The sequence below is a fragment of the Malurus melanocephalus genome, unplaced genomic scaffold (genome assembly GCF_030028575.1).
Source record: "Malurus melanocephalus ecotype Western Australia unplaced genomic scaffold, MMel_1.1 scaffold_31, whole genome shotgun sequence".
In the NCBI taxonomy this organism is placed as follows: domain Eukaryota; kingdom Metazoa; phylum Chordata; class Aves; order Passeriformes; family Maluridae; genus Malurus; species Malurus melanocephalus.
In genome coordinates, this window is record NW_026623263.1 from 1,991,432 (window position 1) to 2,014,545 (window position 23,114).

General features: G+C 37.9%; 1 protein-coding gene across 5 annotated transcripts in view; it reads left to right on the top strand.

The window, feature by feature from the left end:
• The window catches only part of IQGAP2 (IQ motif containing GTPase activating protein 2), a 122,593-nt gene extending 101,440 nt beyond the window's left edge, over positions 1–21,153 (top strand). For 4 of the 5 annotated variants that reach the window (XM_057363827.1, XM_057363830.1, XM_057363829.1 and 1 more), the window contains 20 exons: positions 457–627; positions 2,939–3,022; positions 3,723–3,794; positions 3,958–4,027; positions 4,351–4,559; positions 5,267–5,416; positions 6,194–6,357; positions 6,986–7,210; positions 7,833–7,973; positions 8,313–8,397; positions 9,813–10,045; positions 11,249–11,381; positions 12,775–12,877; positions 13,757–13,898; positions 15,586–15,673; positions 16,550–16,762; positions 17,599–17,759; positions 18,579–18,722; positions 19,647–19,755; positions 20,229–21,153. In XM_057363827.1, the coding sequence (XP_057219810.1) occupies positions 457–627; positions 2,939–3,022; positions 3,723–3,794; positions 3,958–4,027; positions 4,351–4,559; positions 5,267–5,416; positions 6,194–6,357; positions 6,986–7,210; positions 7,833–7,973; positions 8,313–8,397; positions 9,813–10,045; positions 11,249–11,381; positions 12,775–12,877; positions 13,757–13,898; positions 15,586–15,673; positions 16,550–16,762; positions 17,599–17,759; positions 18,579–18,722; positions 19,647–19,755; positions 20,229–20,342 (2,811 nt within the window). In that variant the 3' untranslated portion in view covers positions 20,343–21,153. The remainder of the gene's footprint in view (positions 1–456; positions 628–2,938; positions 3,023–3,722; positions 3,795–3,957; positions 4,028–4,350; positions 4,560–5,266; positions 5,417–6,193; positions 6,358–6,985; positions 7,211–7,832; positions 7,974–8,312; positions 8,398–9,812; positions 10,046–11,248; positions 11,382–12,774; positions 12,878–13,756; positions 13,899–15,585; positions 15,674–16,549; positions 16,763–17,598; positions 17,760–18,578; positions 18,723–19,646; positions 19,756–20,228) is intronic. The other variant, XM_057363831.1, reaches the window with a different exon arrangement.
• The last annotated feature ends 1,961 nt before the right edge of the window (positions 21,154–23,114 follow it).

Sequence of the window (23,114 nt, forward strand, 5' to 3'; positions counted from 1 at the left end):
AGATCACACAAGTCTCTGAGTAATTTGTTCTGTTATTCTGATGCAGCTCATCTAAGTTACAGGCTTACTCCTCTTACACAGAACCCRAGTCCTGAAATTCTGAATGCAGTAGTACTTGAGTGTGCTTCTCAACAGGGAACTCGCTGATTCATTTAGTATTTCTAGATGTCTGAGTTGAACAAGACACTTGTAAGTRTTAGGAAAGCAGAACTTTCCTAATGTATAAAAATATACTTTGTTAAAATAGCATATCCACTTGAAGGCTGAAAGCAGTTCAGTTACCCTTCATATATGGGTCAGCAGTAGCAAAGTAGCTCTTCTTGTTGCTGATTAAAATCTAGGGGTAGATCAGAGAGAGGATAGGTGGAGCATGAACTGTAGAGATGGAGAGAACACAGTCCAAATTCCATGATGGTTTTGTATTTTAAATGACCTTTTTCCCTGATCTCTCAACAGAACATTGTTGGGCAAGTAACAGCAGATTACAATCGAGAGCAGCTGTGGCTTGCTAATGAAAATCTGATTGTTGGGCTGCAAGCCCGAGCAAGGGGATTCTTAGTCAGAAAAAACTATCAGGAGAGAAAAGCCTACCTTCAAAACCAGGAACCATCTGCCATCAAAATACAGGTATTATTCCAGAACAAGAAGGTAACACAGCTTGGGCAGCTTTTTGCACGTAAMAGGTGATGTGACTGATTACCACCACTGATCAAATCCTCATACAAATCTGTCTCGTTGTTTTCATTAGCAGCAGTTTATCATTCTGTATCTGCAAATATATGTGATTTCATATAGCAAACACCCAGTTTTAAAAGAATGGATCATATCCACCTCCAGTGCAAGTTATTTGGGAAAAGCTCATTAATGCACAGCCCTGGCTTTGTTCTGACATGCTGAGACATTTTGTTGTGTGCGTAACTATGCAGAGTACAAGACCAGAAAATATTTGTTAAGTATTGAAGCAAAAATTCCTTGGCAAAGCATGACTTAAGAAACACATTCCTTTCTCCTTTCTATATCCAGTTGGAAGTGGTTTGTTTCTGCTCCATGAAATAATAGCTGGATAGGGAGTGGCAGCTGCCCTTATATTCCCTGGCAGTGTATCTTAGATGTTTCCAGTTCACRGAACACCAAAGGGTGTACAAAGGAAATGTTCTGCTGAGGGTGCAAACACTGACAGAGGCATGTACACTGGTAATAAATGGTGAAATAGCCAGTTCCTATTAGGAGCAATTTATTCCACCACTCACTCATAAAAGGAGAAAAAAAAAAAAAAAAAGGGAAAACAGACAAGTGATTTTTTTTTAATCTACAGTAACTATATTTAATGGTTCATTATGACAAATAGCTCTACCACTAGTAGCTGTTATTGGGATAGACTTTCCATTTTCCAGCATGGTGCCAATGGAACCAGTAAAGAATTGTACTTTGAGAAATTCAAAGTCTCTGTGAATAGGTTCAAAATAAGGAGAAAAGTAGCTAAATAAAGTTGTTCTGTGTTTGTTTTCTATTGGCATTAAAATAGAAATAACTTGTAGAAAGACARCAAGGAGAGGACAAAGCTGGTGTTACTGGGTGGATAGAGATGACTGGCAAAAGCAGCAGTAAAARTATCTGTTATCCCTGTCGCTGGGCTCCTTGACAAGTGTTTGCTTCTGAGTTAGCAAACAGAGTCAAATGAGAGAATTGAGAGGTTATCTGTGGTACAAGATTATCTTGAGAGGCTCTGGAAGTTTATAAACTTGGAAAAGRGGCCAGGGCAAGTACAATGGGGGTCCAGCTAGGTAAGGGACAGCTTTTGGATGCAACAGAATGACAGAATGAGTAGGGTTGGTAGGGATCACAGCAGGTCATCTGGTCCARCCTCACTTTTCAAGCAGAGTCATCCTAGAGCACATGGYACTTACAAGGGTTGCATCCAGATATTTCTGCAACATAAACTTCACACCCTCTCTGGGCAATCTGTTGCACTTCACGGTCACCAGCAYAGTAAAGTTCTTCCCCCATATTCAGGTRCAATTTCCTGTGCATCAGTTTCTGCCCATTGCCTTTTGTCCCACTGCTTGGCACCACTGAGCAGAGCCTGGATCCATTGCCTTGTCATCTTCCTGTCAGATACTGAGAGATATCGATGAAGTCCCCTCTCTGTTATATCTCCTTGAGGCTGAACAGGCCCAGCTCTCTCAGGTTTTCATTTTAAGAGAGATTCTCCAGACYCCTCATTTTCTTTGYAGCCTCCACTGGACCCACTCCAGGAGCTCCATGACTCTCTTGTCCTGAGGAGCCYRGAACTGGACACAGCATTCCTGGGGAGACCTTGCTAGGGCTGAGTAGAGGGGCAGAATCACCTTCCATGACCTGCTGGAATGCTCTTCCTAATGCCCCCCAGGACACCATTGGCCTTCTTGGCCACCAGGACACTCTGCTGGCTCAGGGACAGTTTGTTGTTCACCAAGACCTCAGGTTGCAGAAGGCAGTCAGGCTGATCAAACACTACGTTTAGTGAGCCCATGCTGACTATTCCTGATCATCATCTTGTCATCCATAGGGATAGGAATGGTGTCCAGAATGAGGCACTATTCCAGGGATGGAGGTGAGGCTGCGTAATGGTCAACAGTTGGGAGTCCCTTATGTGGATGAAGCCAATGACTGAGATGCTAAGGATGTGGATGTATTGATAAGAGTAAGAATGACTTCAGGAGAGTGAAGGAAATGGTATTGGATAACAAAGTGTGCTGAGAYGGGTATAAATTTAGCCTGACTCTTTTTTAAGGTGTCCTGATACATTTCATGTTACATTTGACCATAGTTATCTTTTTATCACAACAGCAGTTTTTCCTACAAGATAAACACTGTTAATGATTTTAGTGTGTTACATAGATTCAATAAATATTAGTTTCTCATTAGTGATAATGGTTTCTTGCCTTTTCTAAAACAGGCTTTCTGGAAAGGCTTTAAACAAAGGAAAAGCTATRTTGACAGATTAAAGGTGCTTCAAGGCAATGTTGCTGCTATTGTTAAGGTAAGAACCCAGTGTGTTTTGAGGTTCAAGAATGTTTTATCCCTTGACATAGTCTTCCACCACCTGAGAATCAGAGACTGGGAGCACAAGCTGCAGGGTTTCCAGAAATCTGCATRGCATTGAAAGTTGTTTAATTGATAGCTTAAGCAAATTGCTTCTTGAAAGATCTGTGTTTGACTTCTGTCAGGCTTTGCTGAACTTGAGGGACCCTTGATACAGATTTCCTTACACTTCCCTTTCCCATACTGAACTAGAAAATATTTGGGACGACTGTGTATTATTGCCTTAAAAGCTGTCAAAGCTATCTCTCTGAAAAGCACTCATTTTTCTGAGATGCTAATGGGACATTATGTCACAATTAGATTGTAGATCACAGATGGAATATTGTGACAGGATCCCCTGTTTCTGAGGGAGACTGGTTTAGAATTGAGAACTGAGACGTGAGATGTGAAGGCAGAAATTATTTCCAAAGATAATGCTACATGCAGGTGATAGAAACTTGGATTCAGCTTAAGTGGTTTAGTGGGAACCCTGTTGTTGTCTGGTCACTGTCAGAGCCTGGTGGTAGAGTCATCTTTGGCTCTGGGCACACGAAAACAGCAGCCTGCAGGGGTAGACATTCAAAAGTAAATTAAAAACACRCACACACAAGTTTGTGCAGTGTCCCTTAAGATTTTTTTAAATTTTATTAAATTTTCAGATTCAGTCCTGGGTCAAAATGTGGCTAGCAAGGAGAGCTTATAGGAAACGTCTGCAATACTTCAAGGATCACGTAAGTAATTTTTCTCCATTTTAAACACAAARTATTGAAGTAGGGTAATATGACCACAGGAACAGTTTTGGGAAACAGGAAAGAGGGTGCAAGTTTTGGAGTATGTTTCTGAGCAGAAGTGTGTCATAACTAGATTATTTTGCCTAATCTTGGTCCCTTTCAGAATGACCAAATTGTGAAGATACAAGCATTTCTTAGAGCAAACAAGGCCAGGGAGGACTACAGAACACTAAGTAAGTAGTAACATTTGAATGCCATATATTTGGGGACAAGTATGTTAYTGTGTTAAGCCTTTTTTTTTCTTTTTTTACTTTCACATGGAATTTCTCAGTATCTTATTTAACTTCAAAAGAGGGTGCAAGTGTTTGTAAAACAATTGTTCTGGAACTGAAATGATTTTGTATATGTATACATTTAAAGTATGACAAAAATGCTGCTAAACTGGCATAAACTTCTCTGCAGTTCAGAAATTTTCTGAATAGTGATCAGTTCCCCGAAGGCTTAAGGGGGTGTTCAATATTACATCAACTAACAAACCTATTTTCTTCAACTACAGTTGGTGCTGAAAATCCACCCTTGACTGTTCTGCGCAAATTTGCCTACCTCTTGGACCAAAGTGACTTAGACTTTCAAGAAGAGCTAGAAGTTACAAGGTTAAGGGAAGAAGTTGTTACAAAAATTCGATCCAATCAACAGCTGGAGAAGGATTTGAACTTAATGGATATAAAGATCGGATTGCTGGTGAAAAACAGAATCACTCTTCAGGTCAGCAGACGCTGTTCAGACTCCCTGATTCATTCAGATAGAATGCACTGAGCACTTCCCCATGTTGAAGGAACTCAGGGTTACACAATTGCAGTTGGGCCTGTAAGGGATCTCTGAAGATCATCTGGTCCAAACCCCCTGCACAAGCAGGGACACCCAGAAYGGGTTACCCAGGACCAGACCGAGATGGCTTTTGAGTATCTCCAGCAATGGAGACTCCATAATCCGAGGAACCTGTGCCTAGTGCCCAGTCACCCTCAATTAGTCAAAATACTCCTGTAAATTAAGCAGTGTCTTCATGTGCTTCTGCCGTGTGCTAGATGTTGTTCTGTTGTCCTGAGTTGTACCTGACTGTGTTTTGCTAGGTGTGGACAATAGTAATTATTTGGCAGATTTAAAATATTTTACATATTTTCTGTGTTAGAGCAGAGTAGACCTCTGATCATATGGAACAGTTTGTTCAATGCTGATTAATCACGAATGAATTCTTACAGGAGATCGAGTCCCATGCAGTCATTGTTGGCAAGCATACTGGTGAAAGATAAAGATGTTAAAAAAATGGATAAGAATAGAGCAGTAAAATTTGCAAAGTTGCTAATTAAGGCTCGTGGAGTAACACCACATTTAACATGGTTGGGAAAATGTTCGTTTTTCCAATTTGACTGTTTTTTAATATATAATCCAGATTTTTGAACATTTTTCTGCAGGATGTGGTGCTGCATAGTAAGAAACTTAACAAAAAGAGCAAAAGTCAGCTGGAGGAGATGGTTATGGTTGACAAACAGGGCATCAAAGGTTTGAGTAAAGAGAGAAGAAAAAAACTGGAAGCTTATCAACACTTATTCTACCTTCTACAGGTAAATTTTAATGCAAAAATTAACATGGCAGCAAATTCTTAGAGAAAAATTAGARATGTCCTGAACTGCTTATTTTGTTTTAATGATTGTAGTAGTGGTTATGAAAATAGTTCCAAATAACCTGTGGACTGCAGCAAACACTATGGTAAATTTCTAATACATTCTGTAATTGAGAAAATCCTTGTTGTCTTTAAAGTGTGCAGCAAATATGGCTGGTTTTTGCTTGAGTATAACTTCAGTCTGTACTGAAGCAGAAGAGAAATGTTTTCTTCTATGTATCTCTTAGCCCATATAAATTACTGTCACCACTATCATGTACTACATGTGGTGGAAGGGAAGTAGTCTGCAATGAAGTTCACAGAATATAAGGCATCTTGTGCTGTTTTTATCTCACCTCACTGACGTTTTTCTAGAAGAATTTTGGATCCTCCTAGGGCAGATGCCCTCCAAAGTAGACATGTAGTATGCAAAGTTTTCTTGGCAGATAGCTACTGTCATTTGGTAAATTCGCATTGTCATCAGATACATTGACTTAATGCAATGGGATACTACCCAAGAGGCTGCAAATAAAATCCTTAGTGGTGCTTCTCACAGATTGTGCAGTATTCCTTGTTTCTTAAGCACTTTAATTTGGAGAATAGTAAAACCTGCATGGAAAAGTGACATATATGGGAGTCAACATAAGTGCTTTTGGCATGAACAAATGTAGAGAGGTGCCCCACAAGTTGGGTGAGTTTGTCCTGGACACAGTATCCAAGTAATTTGTTTCCTTTGTAGACTAATCCCACGTATCTGGCGAAGCTGATTTTCCAGATGCCACAAAACAAATCAACAAAGTTTATGGATACAGTCATCTTCACTCTATACAACTATGCCTCCAATCAACGAGAAGAATACCTGCTTCTCAAACTCTTCAAAACTGCTCTAGAAGAGGAGATAACGTATGTGCAGTCACAAAAAGGACTYAGCTAGTTTGTGTTTTAGACAGTTTGATGAATGGTTCATGTCTAAACGAAATGGGTGGTTAATCTTTAAACTACCAGAAAATTACATACATGCTTTTATGACAAGAGAACTTTTTCATTGGTGCTACGCTTAAACACAAGTAATTGCTAATTCAGAAAAAGAAGTTTCTATGGTGGATCATATTTCTGTRTGAAAAAATGGCTTATAAAAAGGTGCTGGGGCTTCTTGGTTTTTGCTTAAGGGTGGAGCAAGTATTACCTTTCTTTATGTAATCTTGAGTTCTGCAAATGAAGACTGGTGGCTTATCCTGAAATAATGAAATGTAATTCTATGCCCTGAACAGATATTCACTGAACAGGTATTTGGGTCTGAATCAGGGTATATTTTAGCTGCCACTGACTAAGCTATGTTCTGGGACATTACTGTAAAACGTGCAGAATTCAGGTGGTAGTTTGCATATATCCCCTCGTTTTACATAAAAGCGTTAAGAAATAGTTTGTATAAAGAGGTTTCAACATGGAAATAGGCTAATTTTAAAAGTGTGGKGTTTGAAAACATGGATAACTGCATATATAAGCCATAACTCTTCTGTTCCTGATACAGCTCTAAGGTAGACCAGATTCAGGATATCGTTACTGGAAACCCCACCGTCATTAAGATGGTTGTCAGCTTCAATCGAGGTGCTCGTGGACAGAACACTCTGCGCCAGCTCCTGGCCCCAGTGGTGAAGGAAATCATGGAGGACAAGTCTCTCATAATCAACACTAGTCCTGTGGATGTTTACAAGGCATGGGTAAACCAGCTAGAAATGCAGACTGGTGAGGCCAGGTGAGTGGTGCTGGATATATTGTACCAAGTACATGAGGAATCCTCAGTTCTGCTTTCCCCATTTTGCTTGTGACAGATTGTACTTGCACTTGTGCCCATGCACCCCSTCTTGATCTCCCTCCAGCAGAGAGATTTTGGGGAGAGATGCTTTAAAAACAGGTGCTTTAACTTGGTCTGGACAATGGAAAAATGAAAGGATCACTTTTCCATATCATGACCTTCCAAAGTCAATTATTTAATCTGTGTAAGTGTAATAGACTATGCCATTGTACAACTTAGTGTTTTCTCAGGTTTTTTACTAGTTGCCTGTTAGTAGTGTCCCAGGCTTGTGATGAGCTATGCTAGATCAGGGGTGTAGAGATACATGTCTCGCATTTGCATTCCCCTTTTGTAATTTAAGGAAGTATATGAAATTTAAGTATATGCACCCCCAACTAAGCAAACTTCTCACCTCCAAAAAAAAAAGGAAGGCAAAGCTTTTGAGATTTCTCATAACAAAAACCAGTTCAGCAGTATGTGTCAGCGTTTTGCTCACTGATGCCTGTCAGAAGAAAAAAAAAACACCCTATTTTATTCTCAAATATATTTAGCCTTGTTTAATGTCTATTTTTCTGCCTTGCAGCAAATTGCCATATGATGTGACCACAGAACAAGCATTGACACACACAGAAGTGGTCAATAAACTGGAATCATCTATTCAGAGTTTGCGWGCAGTAACTGACAAAGTTCTCACATCCATATTCTCTTCTCTCAATATGATGCCGTAAGTGCTGAGTTAGGGCTCTCCAAGCAGCAGCTCATGGGCGGTTCACTCTGATGGAGATCCTTTCAAATCCTTTCCATGCTTTCCMAGGCCTGTGATATGTGTCTCTCGAATTACTTCCCCAGTAGAGGGAGTGGTTTCTCTGCCTCTGCCCTGCTTTAGCAGCCTGGTAAAACCTCTCCCTGCACCTGAAATSTTTTGTGTTTTCCATTATCAACTCATTCTTGTATTTCGAGAGAAYGGGCAAAAAGCCAACAACATAAACTGACTCGAATGATTGTTTTGTGTTTCATCTAAGTTTTTTTCCATATTTTCCCTTTTCATCTGTTCTACATGTAGTTATGGAATGAGATACATTGCCAAAGTTCTGAAGAGCTCACTCCATGAGAARTTCCCGGATGCAACAGAAGACGAACTGTTAAAGGTAGACTTCACCAGCAGTTTGGTCTTTTAATGCCAGAGTGGGTTTTCACTGACACTAAACATTCTAAGGAGCTGAGAAACAGCACTCATTGAAGGAATTTGGCACTTCTTATTGAGTTGCAAAGGGGCTGAGGAAGGGGAGAATGGAATTGTTACCACACTTTAAGTATGTTAATCACCACACTTTAAGTATGTTAATCTGGGTGCCCAGCAATTCTTATGGAAGAGAGCTCAGTGTTGGATAGTAACTGTACTTGGAAGGCTGGAGCTTATCTGAATCATCTGGGGTTTGGGTTGGTACTGAGCTCCTTATCATCACCAATCCTTTCACTGAGRGCTCTGCACTCCTCTTTTTCTTTCCTCCCCTATCCAAAATTGTTAACATGTTAAAATTCAATGAGGAAGGTCTCTAAAAGAAAATTTCAAGTAGATTACCCTGCACTTAGATTACATTACACTTAAGATGCTTATAAAAGTTGTAGAAATGACATTTGTACAGACTGAAAAATAAGGTGTGAGTGATAAGTATGTAATGGCACAATGGCTCTTGTTACCCTACCACAGCCATGGTGTCTCTTCAGAGGAGTTAGGGATATTGCTCCATAAGCCTTCCAAACAGCTGAGAGACTGACAGCTCTCTCAAATTAGAACCATTTTGCACTTCATTAGAGAACCTTTTATTGGTGCTTCATTACATGGTTCTAAAGCTACAACATTTTTGTTTTAATGGAACTTCCCTATTATTTTTCACTGTCCATCACTCCAGATCAAAAAATACAGATTAAAAAAAACTGCCCAACACATGAAAAAACTTAGATAGCAAATGGAGCACACACCTGAAAGTCTTTAAATATTTAAGCTGAAAGTTCTGCAAGTGCGTACACACAAGCTAAAGCAAACTGCAGAGAGAAAAGTTCCTGCATATTTCTGAGACCAGGAATTCTTTGAAGTTCCTATCTCCAGAAGCTAATGTAACATAGTTACAGAAATCAAAGTTCGGGAAATCCATTGTCTAGATTGCTGGGGCTGCAGTCCAGTCCCATTGAGAAATAATGGATCCCCTTATGGAGTGCATTAAACTGTATCTGTAGCGCTTTGGAGAATGAGCCTTGGGAACAGAACCTTGCAAAACATAGAAGAGTTGTGTTTGTGTTTAACTCCATGCCTTGCATTATCTTAAGCCAGCACCAAGTTGAAATGTGGTTCTTATAGTCCATAACTGATGTTCACAAAAATGGTGTAGGAAGCGTGCCATGTAAAAGAGCACAGGTTCTTCYAGTGAGCCCCATAGGTAACGGGTGTCTTAAGGATTCTTCTAGCACCAGTAGCTACGCTCTAATTTAGAAAGATTGATCATGTTTTGTAAGGTGTCATTACTGTATGCAAAGGGAAGATCTCTTAATTTCTTCCTTTCAGATTGTCGGCAACCTTCTGTACTATCGCTTCATGAACCCTGCCATAGTTGCTCCTGATGGCTTTGATATAATTGATATGACAGCTGGGGGCCAGATACACCCTGACCAGAGGAGGAACCTAGGCTGTGTGGCCAAAGTTCTCCAGCACGCTGCTTCTAACAAACTCTTTGAAGGAGAAAGCGAACATCTGTCATCAATGAACACTTACCTCTCACAGACCTACCAGAAGTTCAGGTATGCAAAGCCCTCAAATACTCACAGAGTAAGAGCTTTCCTCTACGATGAGTAAGGCAGGCAGACTCCTCCTTGATAGGAGTTTCCTGTTCATAGTTTAAAATGTTGCATGATATGGCAAAGAGAAATATTCACTGATGAGGAAGCTTCACTGATGAGAAATATTCACTGATGAGGAGCAGGAGTAACAGGTTGTATTTTTGCTTGTGCATTAATCTGAGATCATCTCTGCTGTCTCGGTCACAGCTCCTTACTGCAAACACACTGTGAGAACAGATTGAGCTAACTCAGTATCCAGCAGAAACAATGTCTGCTTTGAGAAGGGAGGACAGCTGAATGTTTTGTCTGAGAGAAAAATAAATACTTGTCAAGAAAAAGTTGCAGGTTTTGTTTTTATTCTATCATCTTTGCTGAGAGAGTCTACACAGATTTGATTCTTTCATCTTGCCTGGTCATAGAACAYACTCTGGGGGACAAGGTCTTTGGATTATTGCCCATTTTTAGGGATGATTGTAATTTGTGGTATTGTTGAATTTTGCAACAAACTTGCACTCATAATTTCTGTCWTTAGTGTCTGTCCTTCATGAAAGCAAATGCACTTTTCATATAATGGGTTTCCTTAGAGATCAGCCATGAACACAGAGATACTTCAACTTGGTAATTTTAATAATGTATTTAAGGACGTAATATAAACATGAAGAAGCAATAGGATAGAAAATGTTGAAACGAGAATAACAAATGCTAATAAAAAAGAGCTATTCCAGTTGGCCTTTTGACTTCTGCAAAAGGAAGACTCCCACTGCTAATWAAGCTAACTATTTCAATCAATTCCTTCTCGGCATACCTCATACCTTTATGAATTGCCTTCATAAAATCTGAGGGAAATCCTTTTTATAACTTCTAGAGCATTAAATAGATATTTCTCTAAGTGCTAAAACAAATAAAGTTTTCACTCCTTGTTGAATAAAGAGGRGGGAAAATCCAGCTCCTTTAAAACAGTCTTCCACTAACCAGGAAAGAGAACACTTCATCATTTGTATTGATGTGTTGCTTTCAAAAGGTTCCTTGAAACACTGAGGGTCAATTGCAGATTATAAGAGAAATACAATGTATGTCAAAGACTTGATCATGGCTTTTTTATACRGGCTAAATAAAGTCAATTAATAAGGGACAATTATTGAAGTCTTCCTTATTTTCTCTTAGGAATTTTTTTCAAGCAGCATGTGATGTTCCTGAACCAGAGGAGAAATTCAATATTGATGAATACTCTGATATGGTGACCCTTAGCAAGCCTGTCATATATATCTCCATTGAAGAAATTATCAATACCCATTCAGTAAGTAAATGAAAACAGACCTGTCAATGGACTAAAACATACAGATTATCAAATATTTGCAACTAGCACTCTCTGGGGAAAACTTAGGTTTCATTCATACTTTTGAAGTTATTTTCTCATTTCATCTCTGAAATGTTCTGAAGTTGAGTATTAGATTTTTTTTTACCCCTCAGGAAAAATGCAAATACTGCTTCCATGCAAAAGCATCATCTTGAATAGTAATTAGTATGTAACATTTTCTGATGAGGTGGAAAAACATTTATGTGCTAGTCTCATGTGACATTTCTACCYGTAAAAGAGTTTTCTTGGGTAAGAAACTGAAAGCAATTTGAAGGAGAGCCTTGGTCTCTGGGAACAGAAGTTGTATTTTGGGGCTCTGGCATTCTGTCATGTGACTTGTTGGAAGCAGATGCAAACATCTGATTTAGAARAGCTGAAACTGTGGTGTCATGTTTGTTCTTACCGTGGGTAAAGAACAGAATAACTGCAGCCTGAAGAATGACTCATTGGGGTGTAAGTCAAATGTTTACCACATGTTTCTCCTAAAACTGGAATATTGCTATCTGTTTCCTGGCTTGCAATACGTCCCCTGTGTGTCCCTCCTCCCAAGTGAAAAAAAAAAAAAAAAAAAAAAAAAAAATCCACAACAGCATTTTCCCCTGTCCAAAAAAAGCCTACAAAACCCCTCAAGGAACTTCTCACAAACACTGCCAGAAACGCCATGGAAAAGATAGTAGACTTACAGTAGACTACATTATAATATAGCTTAATTCAAGTGAATTTTAAAGTGACAGGCTTATGCCTACATGTTTATAATCAGCAGTTATTTGTGAACACTAGTCCTGATCAAATTCACATTTTAGTGAGTCTAATGTGTGTCATAATATGTCTAATAGCAGCAGTGGATGCTGCACAGATGGCTCCTCACTTAGAAACACAGTCTGTACTGAAAGGTATCACTGACACTGTTGTGAGTTACTGGAATGGACATACAGAAAATAGGTATCCTCCTATGGACCACCAACTCTGTCTGTATTCCTTTGAATGTTAAGGATGAGGCATGAAAATGCCTGCTTGGGGTTATCATTTGTTATTCTGTGATGATTAGGACTTTGCTAGCCCTAATTCCAAGTCTTCCACTCAGCTGTGACAGGCAGCACTCCAGAGACAATTGCTGGAGGAGCAAGGCAAGCTGTTTCACAGCAAGGGCAACTCTAAACTCTAGCCCAGAAACCAGTGTGCCTTGGGGAGGTCCTCCCTAATCCTGATCATACTAGGTCTTCCAAAAACACMTACTGTGTTTTTCAACATTTAGTTTCCTGATTTATTTTCAAGTATAAAGATACCAGGAAAGCTTTTTCTGGATGATGACTCCATTCACATTTGTTTATAGCTGCTGTTGGAGCATCAGGATGCCATTGCCCCTGAGACTAATGACCTGCTGAACGAATTGCTGGAAGGTCTGGGACCCGTTCCTGATGTAGAATCTTTCCTTGGTATGCTGGGGTTTTTTTGCCTTTATGGGTAACTTCATTCTAGGGACAGAATTAAACAGAGGGTTGACTTGAATATTCTTGTGTATGTCAGAGCAATAGCTTCTGCTTCTCTATTTATTACAGAATTATTTTCTGAACACTTACTGTAACAYTGCACCTTGCATTTCTAACTGCACTACTCACTCTAAAGATTAATRATGTGATTCAAAATCCAAACATTAATAATATTTTGAATGATCCAGCTGTGCTTAAACTGCAGATAGGAAGCAAGTGATTTTAACAATCCAATCTTAAGATTTGCTAGTGTTGGCTAGAAACTKAGAAAAAGTATATAGAGAATTCTAAAACCAGCCATTTAAAATTTTGATACTTAATGATCCAAATAAAAGCAACACACAAATTATTCATATTTTTTTAGAAAGGAATGCATTTGTCTGGTATTTAGTTTGTGTTAGTTGTTGAAACGTGAATTGTTTACAAAGTAACTTGGTTCTGGGTAACACCAACTTCCAAGTGAAGGGCCTGTTAACACAGCTGCTACACCTTCATTTCTTCATTATCATTGTGTGTTAGGATAAAGGATGTTAAAAAGTTTGTAGTATTCTTTGAGAACAACATGTAAGTCTTTTGCACATCAGTAGCCTGAAAAGCAAGGATTGGTGTAATTTCCAAAGYATTGTAACTGGGCTCATAAATAGTGAAGTTATGGTTTTGATTGTTTAAAAAGTGTGCTTCTAAAGTGGAAGGAAGAGGGGTGCTATTAAAAAAAATTCAGTATTTCTAAATACTTACAGTGATTCATCTAGGCACTTGTTTGCTTCATGTACTGAATCCTGGGAAAATTGGAAAACTTGTAGTAAAATATGTTTCCTTTTAAAGGGGAAGGAGCTGTTGATCCCAACGACCCCAAYAGGGAAAGCACACTGAATCAGCTTGCAAAAACAGAGATTTCACTGTCTCTAACAAGCAAATATGAGTTACGAGAAGGTGAAGATCAGGATCTCAAAAGTCTGATGATAAAGTAAGTTTTGCTCAAACCCTTATATTCTGGCAATGTTTTTTTGTTTGGGTTTTTCTTTTTTTTAAAAAACATTATTTTGACAATGACCCTGCCTAAGTGCATTTCTGAGGTGCTGAGTGCATTCTGTTTTTAAAAGCCAGTTTGCGTTCAGTGCTACTCACACTTTTGCAAACGTCAAAGGAACTGTCAGTTCTTCCAAAAAAACAAATATATTGCTATTTGTGTTTTGGAGCATGACTGCATCATTATCTAACCTAGTAAGTGTTCTTCATGAAGTTGTAAAAGCAATCTGCTTTAAAATGCTACAGCCTTGGGAAGGCAGAGATGAAAAGCAGTCTAGACTTATAAGGGTCAGACAGATTACCATGTCCTTTCCTCCCACTCAAAAATAAACACTTCCCTGACAAACTGTTATCAGAAAAGGATGTAACTGTTACTTCTGCAGGAATAGTGCATGGTATGTGCTTTTATCCAGGGAAAGAAAACTGTGTTTATCAAATRAAAAAATGGCGACTGGGATGCCCTGGAATATACACTACTTTACAGTAAAAGTTAACAGTAGTTAATATTCAGTTACTGGCACCCAGCTTTTGCAGTTATTTCAAGCTGCCCAGAAAAGGGATTGGCCTAGTTAAAATCCTRGTAAAATCTGAGTACAGGGGAGAACAGGATGCTGTTCTCCTCTATTACCATGCTTATATGTACATCACCTGTGTGAATGCAAAAGTTAAAAGAAAAATACAGCATCAAGATTTTACATCGTTTCAATAATTAGGAGGGCAGACTTGGGCTGTAGTTGAAATCTGACCTATTAAGATGTCTGGGGTTTTTTTAAAACCAGAAATAAGTACTCTGGCTTTATGAGATGGTGTGAAGTTTTATTTCTGAAGAAGTAACTCTACATAGGTAGACTATCACTTTAAACCATAAGGTTATATCACAGAAATCTTGACCGTATTTAGACATTTTCCTTGGAAACTTAAGCTGCATCTTTAATTTTCTGCTAACTTTTAGGAATAATGAGCTGTTTCAGTATCCATGTCCTCTAAATTATTAGAATTCTGTAGCAGGATGTTCTTGGAAACACTATGGATGAAGCAGGAGCAGGAATGAGATAAATTCTGAGAAAATAACTGGTTAACATATCAGGGTGTACCAGCTTCCCTTTTTTAGCAAGGAAATGCTCCTTGTCTGTTGTCGCTAGAGAAATATCTGTCCTTAAGTGGTTTGCGTAAATGCACTGCATCAAATGTAAAATTCCTTCAAAGTTCAGCTGTTCTGAGAGCATTTCCACTCCAGTCAGTAAATATGACCCTTAATGGAATGAYGAGTAGCTCAGGCTCTTCAAAGGTTACATTTCTGTCCGCTGTTTTGTCAYGATCACAATTAAAATCCACGAGATGTTTCTTGTATTTTTGTTAACAGTAACTGTTACACGGTGCTAGTTGGTTTCCTGTTTTCTAAAATAAATTAAGGGAAGCTTACATGTACTTCTCTGTTCAAACCRTGTAGAAACGTGACACTCAACATTATTAAGGGAAACTCTGAAACATAAAAAGTTAGAAAGCAAGTTTTACCAAAAATCCATAATAATGGGGGATTTTGATAATTTTATGGTTGAAGAAAAAACATATACCAGTGATCCAGTGGTAACTGTTTTGTAATATCTACAAATGCTTTTCCAAAGGACCAAAAGACTTATTGTGGATGTGATCAGAACACAACCAGGGGATACACTCTTAGAAATATTAGAAACACCAGCCACTGCACAACAGGTAAGTGYTATACTGTGCCTGAATAGGGAAGAAAGTATTTTATTATAGCTATTCAAAAGTTTTAACCAATCCRTTACAGCTTTCTCCATCTCCATTTCTCTTATAACAATGAATTTGTTTGTTGATGGTTTTAGACTACATGGATTTAGAGTCTTCAAAACATGAGACTTGCAATTTTTTTTGTACTGTATAGTTGGAAATGGCTTCAGAGGAAAAAAAGTMAGGCTTGCTTTGAGCTAGGGTGACTAGAACTTTTTCTTTCCTTTCTTTTTTAAACACTTTAAAAATTCTCTCCTATATAATAATACTGTCAAATAGCCTGAGGTAAATCTTTCTACTATCGGGTCTTTTTTCTTCATTAAATTCAGTGTCTTAACTCCAGTTCCCTGACACTTGAGTTTATTTGCTTAATCTATTCAAGCAAATCTCAGGGAACTACTGCTATCCTTAATATGGGAATTGAGTGGGAAGGGCTCTCAGCTGAAGTCTTTCCTGTAGACACTGAGACACAAAACTACATTTTAGTAACACACAGATTTTAGTTAACCTCGGTATGTGCATATTAGGGGACACCTGTAAGATCTGGACAGCTTTCTCCCTATTTGGGGAAGTCATTGAGTCACCTGGCTGAATCAGACATTGTGATTAATTCAGATGCATTTCTAGGTGTTGTCAYTACATACTTCAGGTATGCCCAAAGGCATAGTAAATGGGATACTTCGAGACCAAGTGGTAATAGGACATAAAGTGTGCACCCTGACTCTTGATAATCCCCTTTGAAAATTCAATTTACTTGAACATTTAACAGTAAGCAAAAGCTGGAAAATAATTGAGTTTTTGKTTTTGGCATTTGTTTTGTTTTGGTTTTTTACTCAGGAATCTGAGAACTTGAAACTCGTAGAAAAACGTGCCATCTTAGATTCCAAAACTCCAGAGAAAATGAAGCACAGTCAGTCTATTTTTGAAGATGGGCAGCTACCAATAGAACAAAAGAAAAGGAAAATTCAGAGAAATCTCCGGACATTGGAACAAGCAGGACTAGTGTCTTCAGCATCTAAGTACCAAGAAATTATAAATGAAATTGCTAAGGTAAATGGATTGTTTCCCTGTATATCCATGGTTTTTTTCAGCATCTAGACTAAACCCATTCCAGTTAGAGAAYTAAATACTTCAGGGAATGCTACCCTAAACTGCTGAAGTATCCACATATGAAGCAAATTGTTTCCATTTCCTGATAAAATAAGTGAAAGGCAGTACACCCCTGCATAACTGCTTGAACTGAATAACATACAACTGCAACCTCTGATACCCAAACCTGATGCTGAATTTGATGACGATGATGATGATTTCCTTCCCTATAATGTATTTCAATATAACTTTGTATGTAATTAGAATTACCCAGTGGTGTTTAAATTGAGAGTGGCTATGGTCTTAGTAAGGTTTCAAAAGACTTCAATGCCCCAAAATATTACCCGATTGGTATTAACACTGATCTGCTGTGGTTGGGTTGGACACAAAAAGAATAGTGGGTCAATGCAGTGCCCATCCTGACACTGATAAAGCACAGGGACTGTTGTCAATAATCAGCAAATCATATTCCACAACCCATAGTGGCCATAATAATCCCAGTATATTRAATTATCTTTAGCACAACAATGACATCTTATTTATGAGTTCTGGGTCTATCAGCCCCTGCAGAGCACAGCAGAGCCCAATGTGTCAGCACTTGTACATATGAGTAGCAATGTGATTGCCAAGCGAACTGTAGTACTCCCTACAGGTACTGTTCTTTTAAGAACTAGCATGATAGTTTGTGCTTTCTCTCACAGTTAAGTCAGATTGTGTAATTACAAATTTGAATGGTAATGAACTGAGGCTTTTTAAAATTTCAGATTAATAAAACAATTAAATTATTTTTTATTTAGGATATCCGGAATCAAAGAAGATACAGGCATCATCGAAAAGCTGAATTGGTGAAACTCCAGCAGACTTTGAATGCACTTAACTCCAAGACAGCATTTTATGAGGAGCAAATTAATTACTACAACACCTATATAAAAACTTGTTTAGACAACTTAACAAGAAAGTGAGTTGAGACTTCTTGTTTTTAAATGTATCTTTTTGTGTGTTTTATCAAGAGGAAGAACAGATGGTAATCTGTTCAAAGTTTTGATTCCAACAGATTAAAAATCCCATAAGAGTAGTAAATTGTGTCAACATCTGGGAACTAAAGTCTTGCATATATTTAACACTGCCTTTGAGAAAGAAGTCTGAGATTAATAGATGCTTTCTCAACATATTTAATTGGTGCTACATTGCAGATCCATTTGCATACTTAGAGGTCATGAAGCTTCGAGAAGTAATTATTGATTTCTTCCTTCATTAAGAGGTTTGGGGTTTGTCTTTAGAATGGAAAAGGAGGAAATAAATGCTTAAATTTTACCTTTCAGGTAGGATACCATTGCTTGAAAGCAATCTCCCCACCAATGCTACCAATGTGTCAAAATGAAAACATTTTACATGAATAGGCATTTTCCTAGTGTACACCTTATTGATCCAAAAATTAACTCTCATTATTAAATTATAAATTTAATATTTATATCCCTGTAAGTTTACAAATTACTATTTTAAACTGAGGACTGGGGACTTGAGGATTGAGGATGCATTTTGCTACAGAATTGGAAAAAGTGCTAAAAAGATGATTCAAAATCATTGGCAAGATGCGCAGATTATTCACTGCATGCTCAAAATTCCTCTATCACTTTTATTTTTTTGGGATGTTAATTCCGTTTTTTAGGGAAGTTCAAGGAAGAATGAAATAAAGTTAAATGTAGCTGGAAGAGTAGCTGAAGTATTAAGGATCTGACAGACACACCAAAAGCCAATTTTCTTGTTCTCTTTACAGAAATTCACGGAGGTCAATTAAATTAGATGGAAAAGAGGAAGTGAAGGGAAGCAAAAAGCTGAAACAGACCTCACTAAAGTACACAGCTGCAAGACTTCATGAAAAAGGTGTCATCCTAGAAATTGAAGATCTTCAAACCAATCAGTAAGTGTGGTATAAAACAATTCTAAGCATCTTCTAACCAATACTTTTTGAAAGGGCCTGACTTTTGATTTTCAAAAGTTAATTTTAGCTGTGGCACAGGAACTTGTTATCTCAGACTTTTGCAGTCAGGGGGATGATGCAGTCTAATTGTCATAATTAWTTTTTTACTTTGTACCTTTCTGTGTGATTACCTTGGGGAAATATTTTTAACAAGCCAGCCCTAGCTTACACAGACAAGTACAAACTTGGCAGCAGACTCATTGCTAATGACCACCATTTTAAGTAGCTGTAGCCAGTCACTTTCAAATAACTTAGTAAATCCCTGGKTTTCTGCTCTTCCTCATTATGGCAGGGGCAATGGATGTGGTGGCTTAACATCCCTTTTGTATTCATCCATTTTGAGGCTGTGGTAGTGCAAGTCTTTCATTCTTTGCACCCTCCCATCCATCTTCTGCATGGAAACATTTTTTCCAGKTTTTTTTTGTTTTATTTTTTTTCCCCAAGTGGATTCATCAGGTAGAGGAAGCCACATGAGGCAAATGTGTTATCTGCAAGGGCAAACTTGAACATGGCAGAAGGAAAATCTGGCTGCCCTGTTTCTATCACTAAATATTTAATCTGATTTGTTCACTGAACTACYCACAGCCTTTTGGTTTTTTCTTTTTGATTTTTTTGTTTCTCCAATGCAAAAGACTTCAGAATGCTGTATTTCATACTACCTGTACACCAGAAAGTCTCTAAGAAGACTTAGTCTTCTCTAAGTGCGTGGACTGCAGTTTAGGGAGGGATGGAGTGATTCTTTGTCATTAACAATATTGTTTGTGGTCAAAGTTCTTCTATGCACTGCAGGCTTTCTCCCCAAAACTGTCTCGGATGAAATGAAACTGCACAGCATGTGTATTCAATCACCTTTCTTGTTTCAAGGTTTAAGAACGTGATGTTTGATATCACACCTGGAGAAGAAGTGGGTGACTTTGAAATCAAAGCAAAATTCTTAGGAGTTGAGATGGAAAAAGTGCAGCTCCATTTCCAGGTTTGAATTTTGTTACATTGATATACAGTCACTGTTGCATTRCCTGTAACTACAGATACATTTCAGTATTTTTTTCATGTGTATGCATGAATTAGTCAATCAGTACAGAGCAGCAGATCATGTGGAGAATAACTACATAACTTCTGTAGAATGCTGGGCATGGGCATTGAGTTAATGTTTATATTGGGGCAACTGCATGAAACCAACCACCACATTAGTTCTGCAGCAAGCAGGAAATACTAAAACAAAATGGAAATACACAAGAAACAGTATTTCTTCTGGTTTGCTGTTATACTGACTTTRTACAATTTAGGATCCAGAGGACACATAATGTTTTCTATGCAAATCCCAACAGTTGCTTGCAGTTGTTTAAATGATGAACAACCTGGAGTTGGTGATGTTTATCACGTCTTGTTGCTGTAAGCTATGGAATTAGACAGATAGTAATAATGATTTTTTTTTTCTCATTTCAGGATTTGCTTCAGATGCAGTATGAAGGTGTGGCTGTAATGAAAATGTTTGATAAAGCTAAAGTGAATGTGAATTTGCTCATATTCTTGTTGAATAAGAAGTTCTACGGAAAATAAGTATTTTCAGATATCATGGACTTCATCAATCAGTGGGAAGTCTATTCAGTATTTTTTTGCATATAAACATKTGTTTGAAGTTTGTCGTTGGATGCTTTTTAACTTTAAAAAAAAACCCTAAAACACCAAATGTTTAGAGGAATGTACACAGTGCCTTTTCAGCATTGATAACAAAACAGAAAACCAGGAAAAATCGATTCATTTAAACAGCTCAAATTTCATTGGTGTTGGTACTTTCAAATCAAAACATTCTTTAGGACACACAGCTATTGTGTAGATTTCAAGGTAGGCAGAAAYTGAATTTAGTTGAATATATAAACCTCTTCCTATTGAAACATTTTAAAATTACCTCAGATATATAATATAGTTAATACTAGACTTTAAGTATTTACCAAAAGAAAACCTAATTTGTTTTTAAGGGATAGTTTGAGCAAATATTTAGTTACATACTAGGCCTATTTTGTGGCAGTTGTCAATTGCAAAGCAAACTTATTGTGCAATTCAAAAAATTGTATAGGTAATTATAAAGCGACAATAACGACTTACTTCACAAAAATATATTTTGTGATTCATTCCTACTAAATGCACTACTGCCTTGTGCAAAATGACATTTTCTACTTTCACAGCCTTTGGAGTGGTATTGGGGAAATCTGAATAGCGAACAGTTGTTCAGTTTTGAAGTATTTGAATACGTAAATTGTGCCTGTCTGTCTTTTTTTTTTTTTTTTGTAAGAAAATAAATGCAATAAAATCAGTATTTAGATTGGGTTTTTAAAATATTCCTTGGAGATTGTTCTATGTAAAATAAACATTACCTAATTAAACTGGCTTGGTCCCTAAATTTCATTTCAAGAGAATATTAAAGCTGGTAATTGGAAGAACTTCTTTCAGTGCTTTTATAAAGCTGCGTGTAATTGAGCCTGAGTGTCCTCAGTACACCTGGGGAAAGCTCCTCGGCAGTGAAGACTTGATGGCCTTTATGCCATTGAAYGTGATGATGATTTTGCTGATGAACTATCCCTTATACCTACAGAGCAAAAGARTGTATCACAGATAACACAGGTAATGTAACAAATACATAAACCAATAGAAAATACTTCCTTCTCTCACTTTCCTTGTGAYAAACATTTCAAAAGACAGACAGGAGACATTCTGGAATAAATCAGAATATMAAATATTTAATAAGTTTTAAGTCTGGTAACGGAATAAACCAGTGTTAAGTCACTGACARATATACAGATTACAGGCTCATCTAATATACTAATGGACCTGTGGTGTTACACAAGCTGAAGAAATTATTACATTTACTGGAGATATTAATTTATGCATGGCATTAGGTTTGAACACTAGACTACTTTAAAACAGCTACCATCCCTTACTGAAAGATAAAAAAGCTCCTACATGCTTCCATTTTTCTTCTAGCTATTTATGTATAAGCCATTCTATTACAACATAAATGCTGCAGCATTGATACCCTGGCTCACTTAAAATAGCTGGATAGAAAAGCAAAAACAGCACTTCACTTTTTCTTCCAAAGAAGAGAAGTGAATTTTATTTGAATTTGGGAATTTAATTCATATTCAAGTAAATCTATTGTTCTCCTTGTTCTTTGGACTAATTGCTATATTTTTAACAAACTCTAGCTGAGCACTAAGTCCGCCAGGGTGTGATGTTGATCCTAAGACCAGACTCTTGAGGTAATGTGTTAAAAGCCTGGAGTTCTGCTGGTAAGACAAGCCAGAGCCCCACAGCCTTTGTGGGACTAAGTCACTCCTGGATTTGCAAATTTGTGTAATGCACTTGACACCTCTAGTATCTGCCTGGTTCTAATGCCAACAGCGTATTCCTCAGTTATTTCCTAGTGTATGYGAGCTCCAAAAAGCTTCTTTGGTACCTCTCTAATGACATGTAYGAATGGCACAATCTCTGTGCCAGCACTTCCCTTTTCTAACCATTTCCTGGGTTCCTGTTCTTCCTAGTGCACATCAAAGAGAAATTTCCATTTAATGACTTGAAAGACCTTTATAARCTTTTTTCCTTAATTAGCTCCTTCCATTTAGGGCTTTGTCACTGAACAGTAATATGAACCCTGCTAAACAGGACTGACCATAATRTTTTCTACCGAAACATAAGACTGATGATAGTATGAAGCCCTACAAAAATGAGTAAAGTTGTTCTGTGTTCACCCAGTGCTGCTGACAGCTACTAGGTATAACAAAAAAAGAAAGGCTTTTTTGAGGCTACTGTACGATGCAATGTGAGGACTTCAATATTAGGTAGGACTTGATGAAACCAGTTTCAGCCATGAAATGGTGATGTAGAAAGACTTGSATTGCTCGTTCAAAATCTGAGAAATAAAGCCCATACAATGGAATAGGGCCTACGCRTCAGTTGTCGCTGCAGGAGAAAATGCATCTTTCCTTGGACAACTTGCATATCTCTCAACTTTGTTCCCCTTAACGCGTGGTAGTGAAAAAAAATTATAACAGACAATAGTCTTAGTCYGTTAACCCTCTGGCTTGCATTTTTCTGTCACATGTCTTTAGAGTTGACTAAGAGTGTTTGGCAGCTCACTTAGTTTATTTTGGAACTTTTCCATTCTCAAGGGCCTCTCAGGATCCAAAACCATCCACGAAATGGCAGAACATTGTGCTTCTGCTTAGGCCAAGCAGACAGAAACACCAATGCAAGCACTAGCTTTACTCTGCTCTATTTTGCACTTATCTGCAGACTTCCTTTAGCTCTCTGTCTTTCTTTTAAAGAAAACAGGAT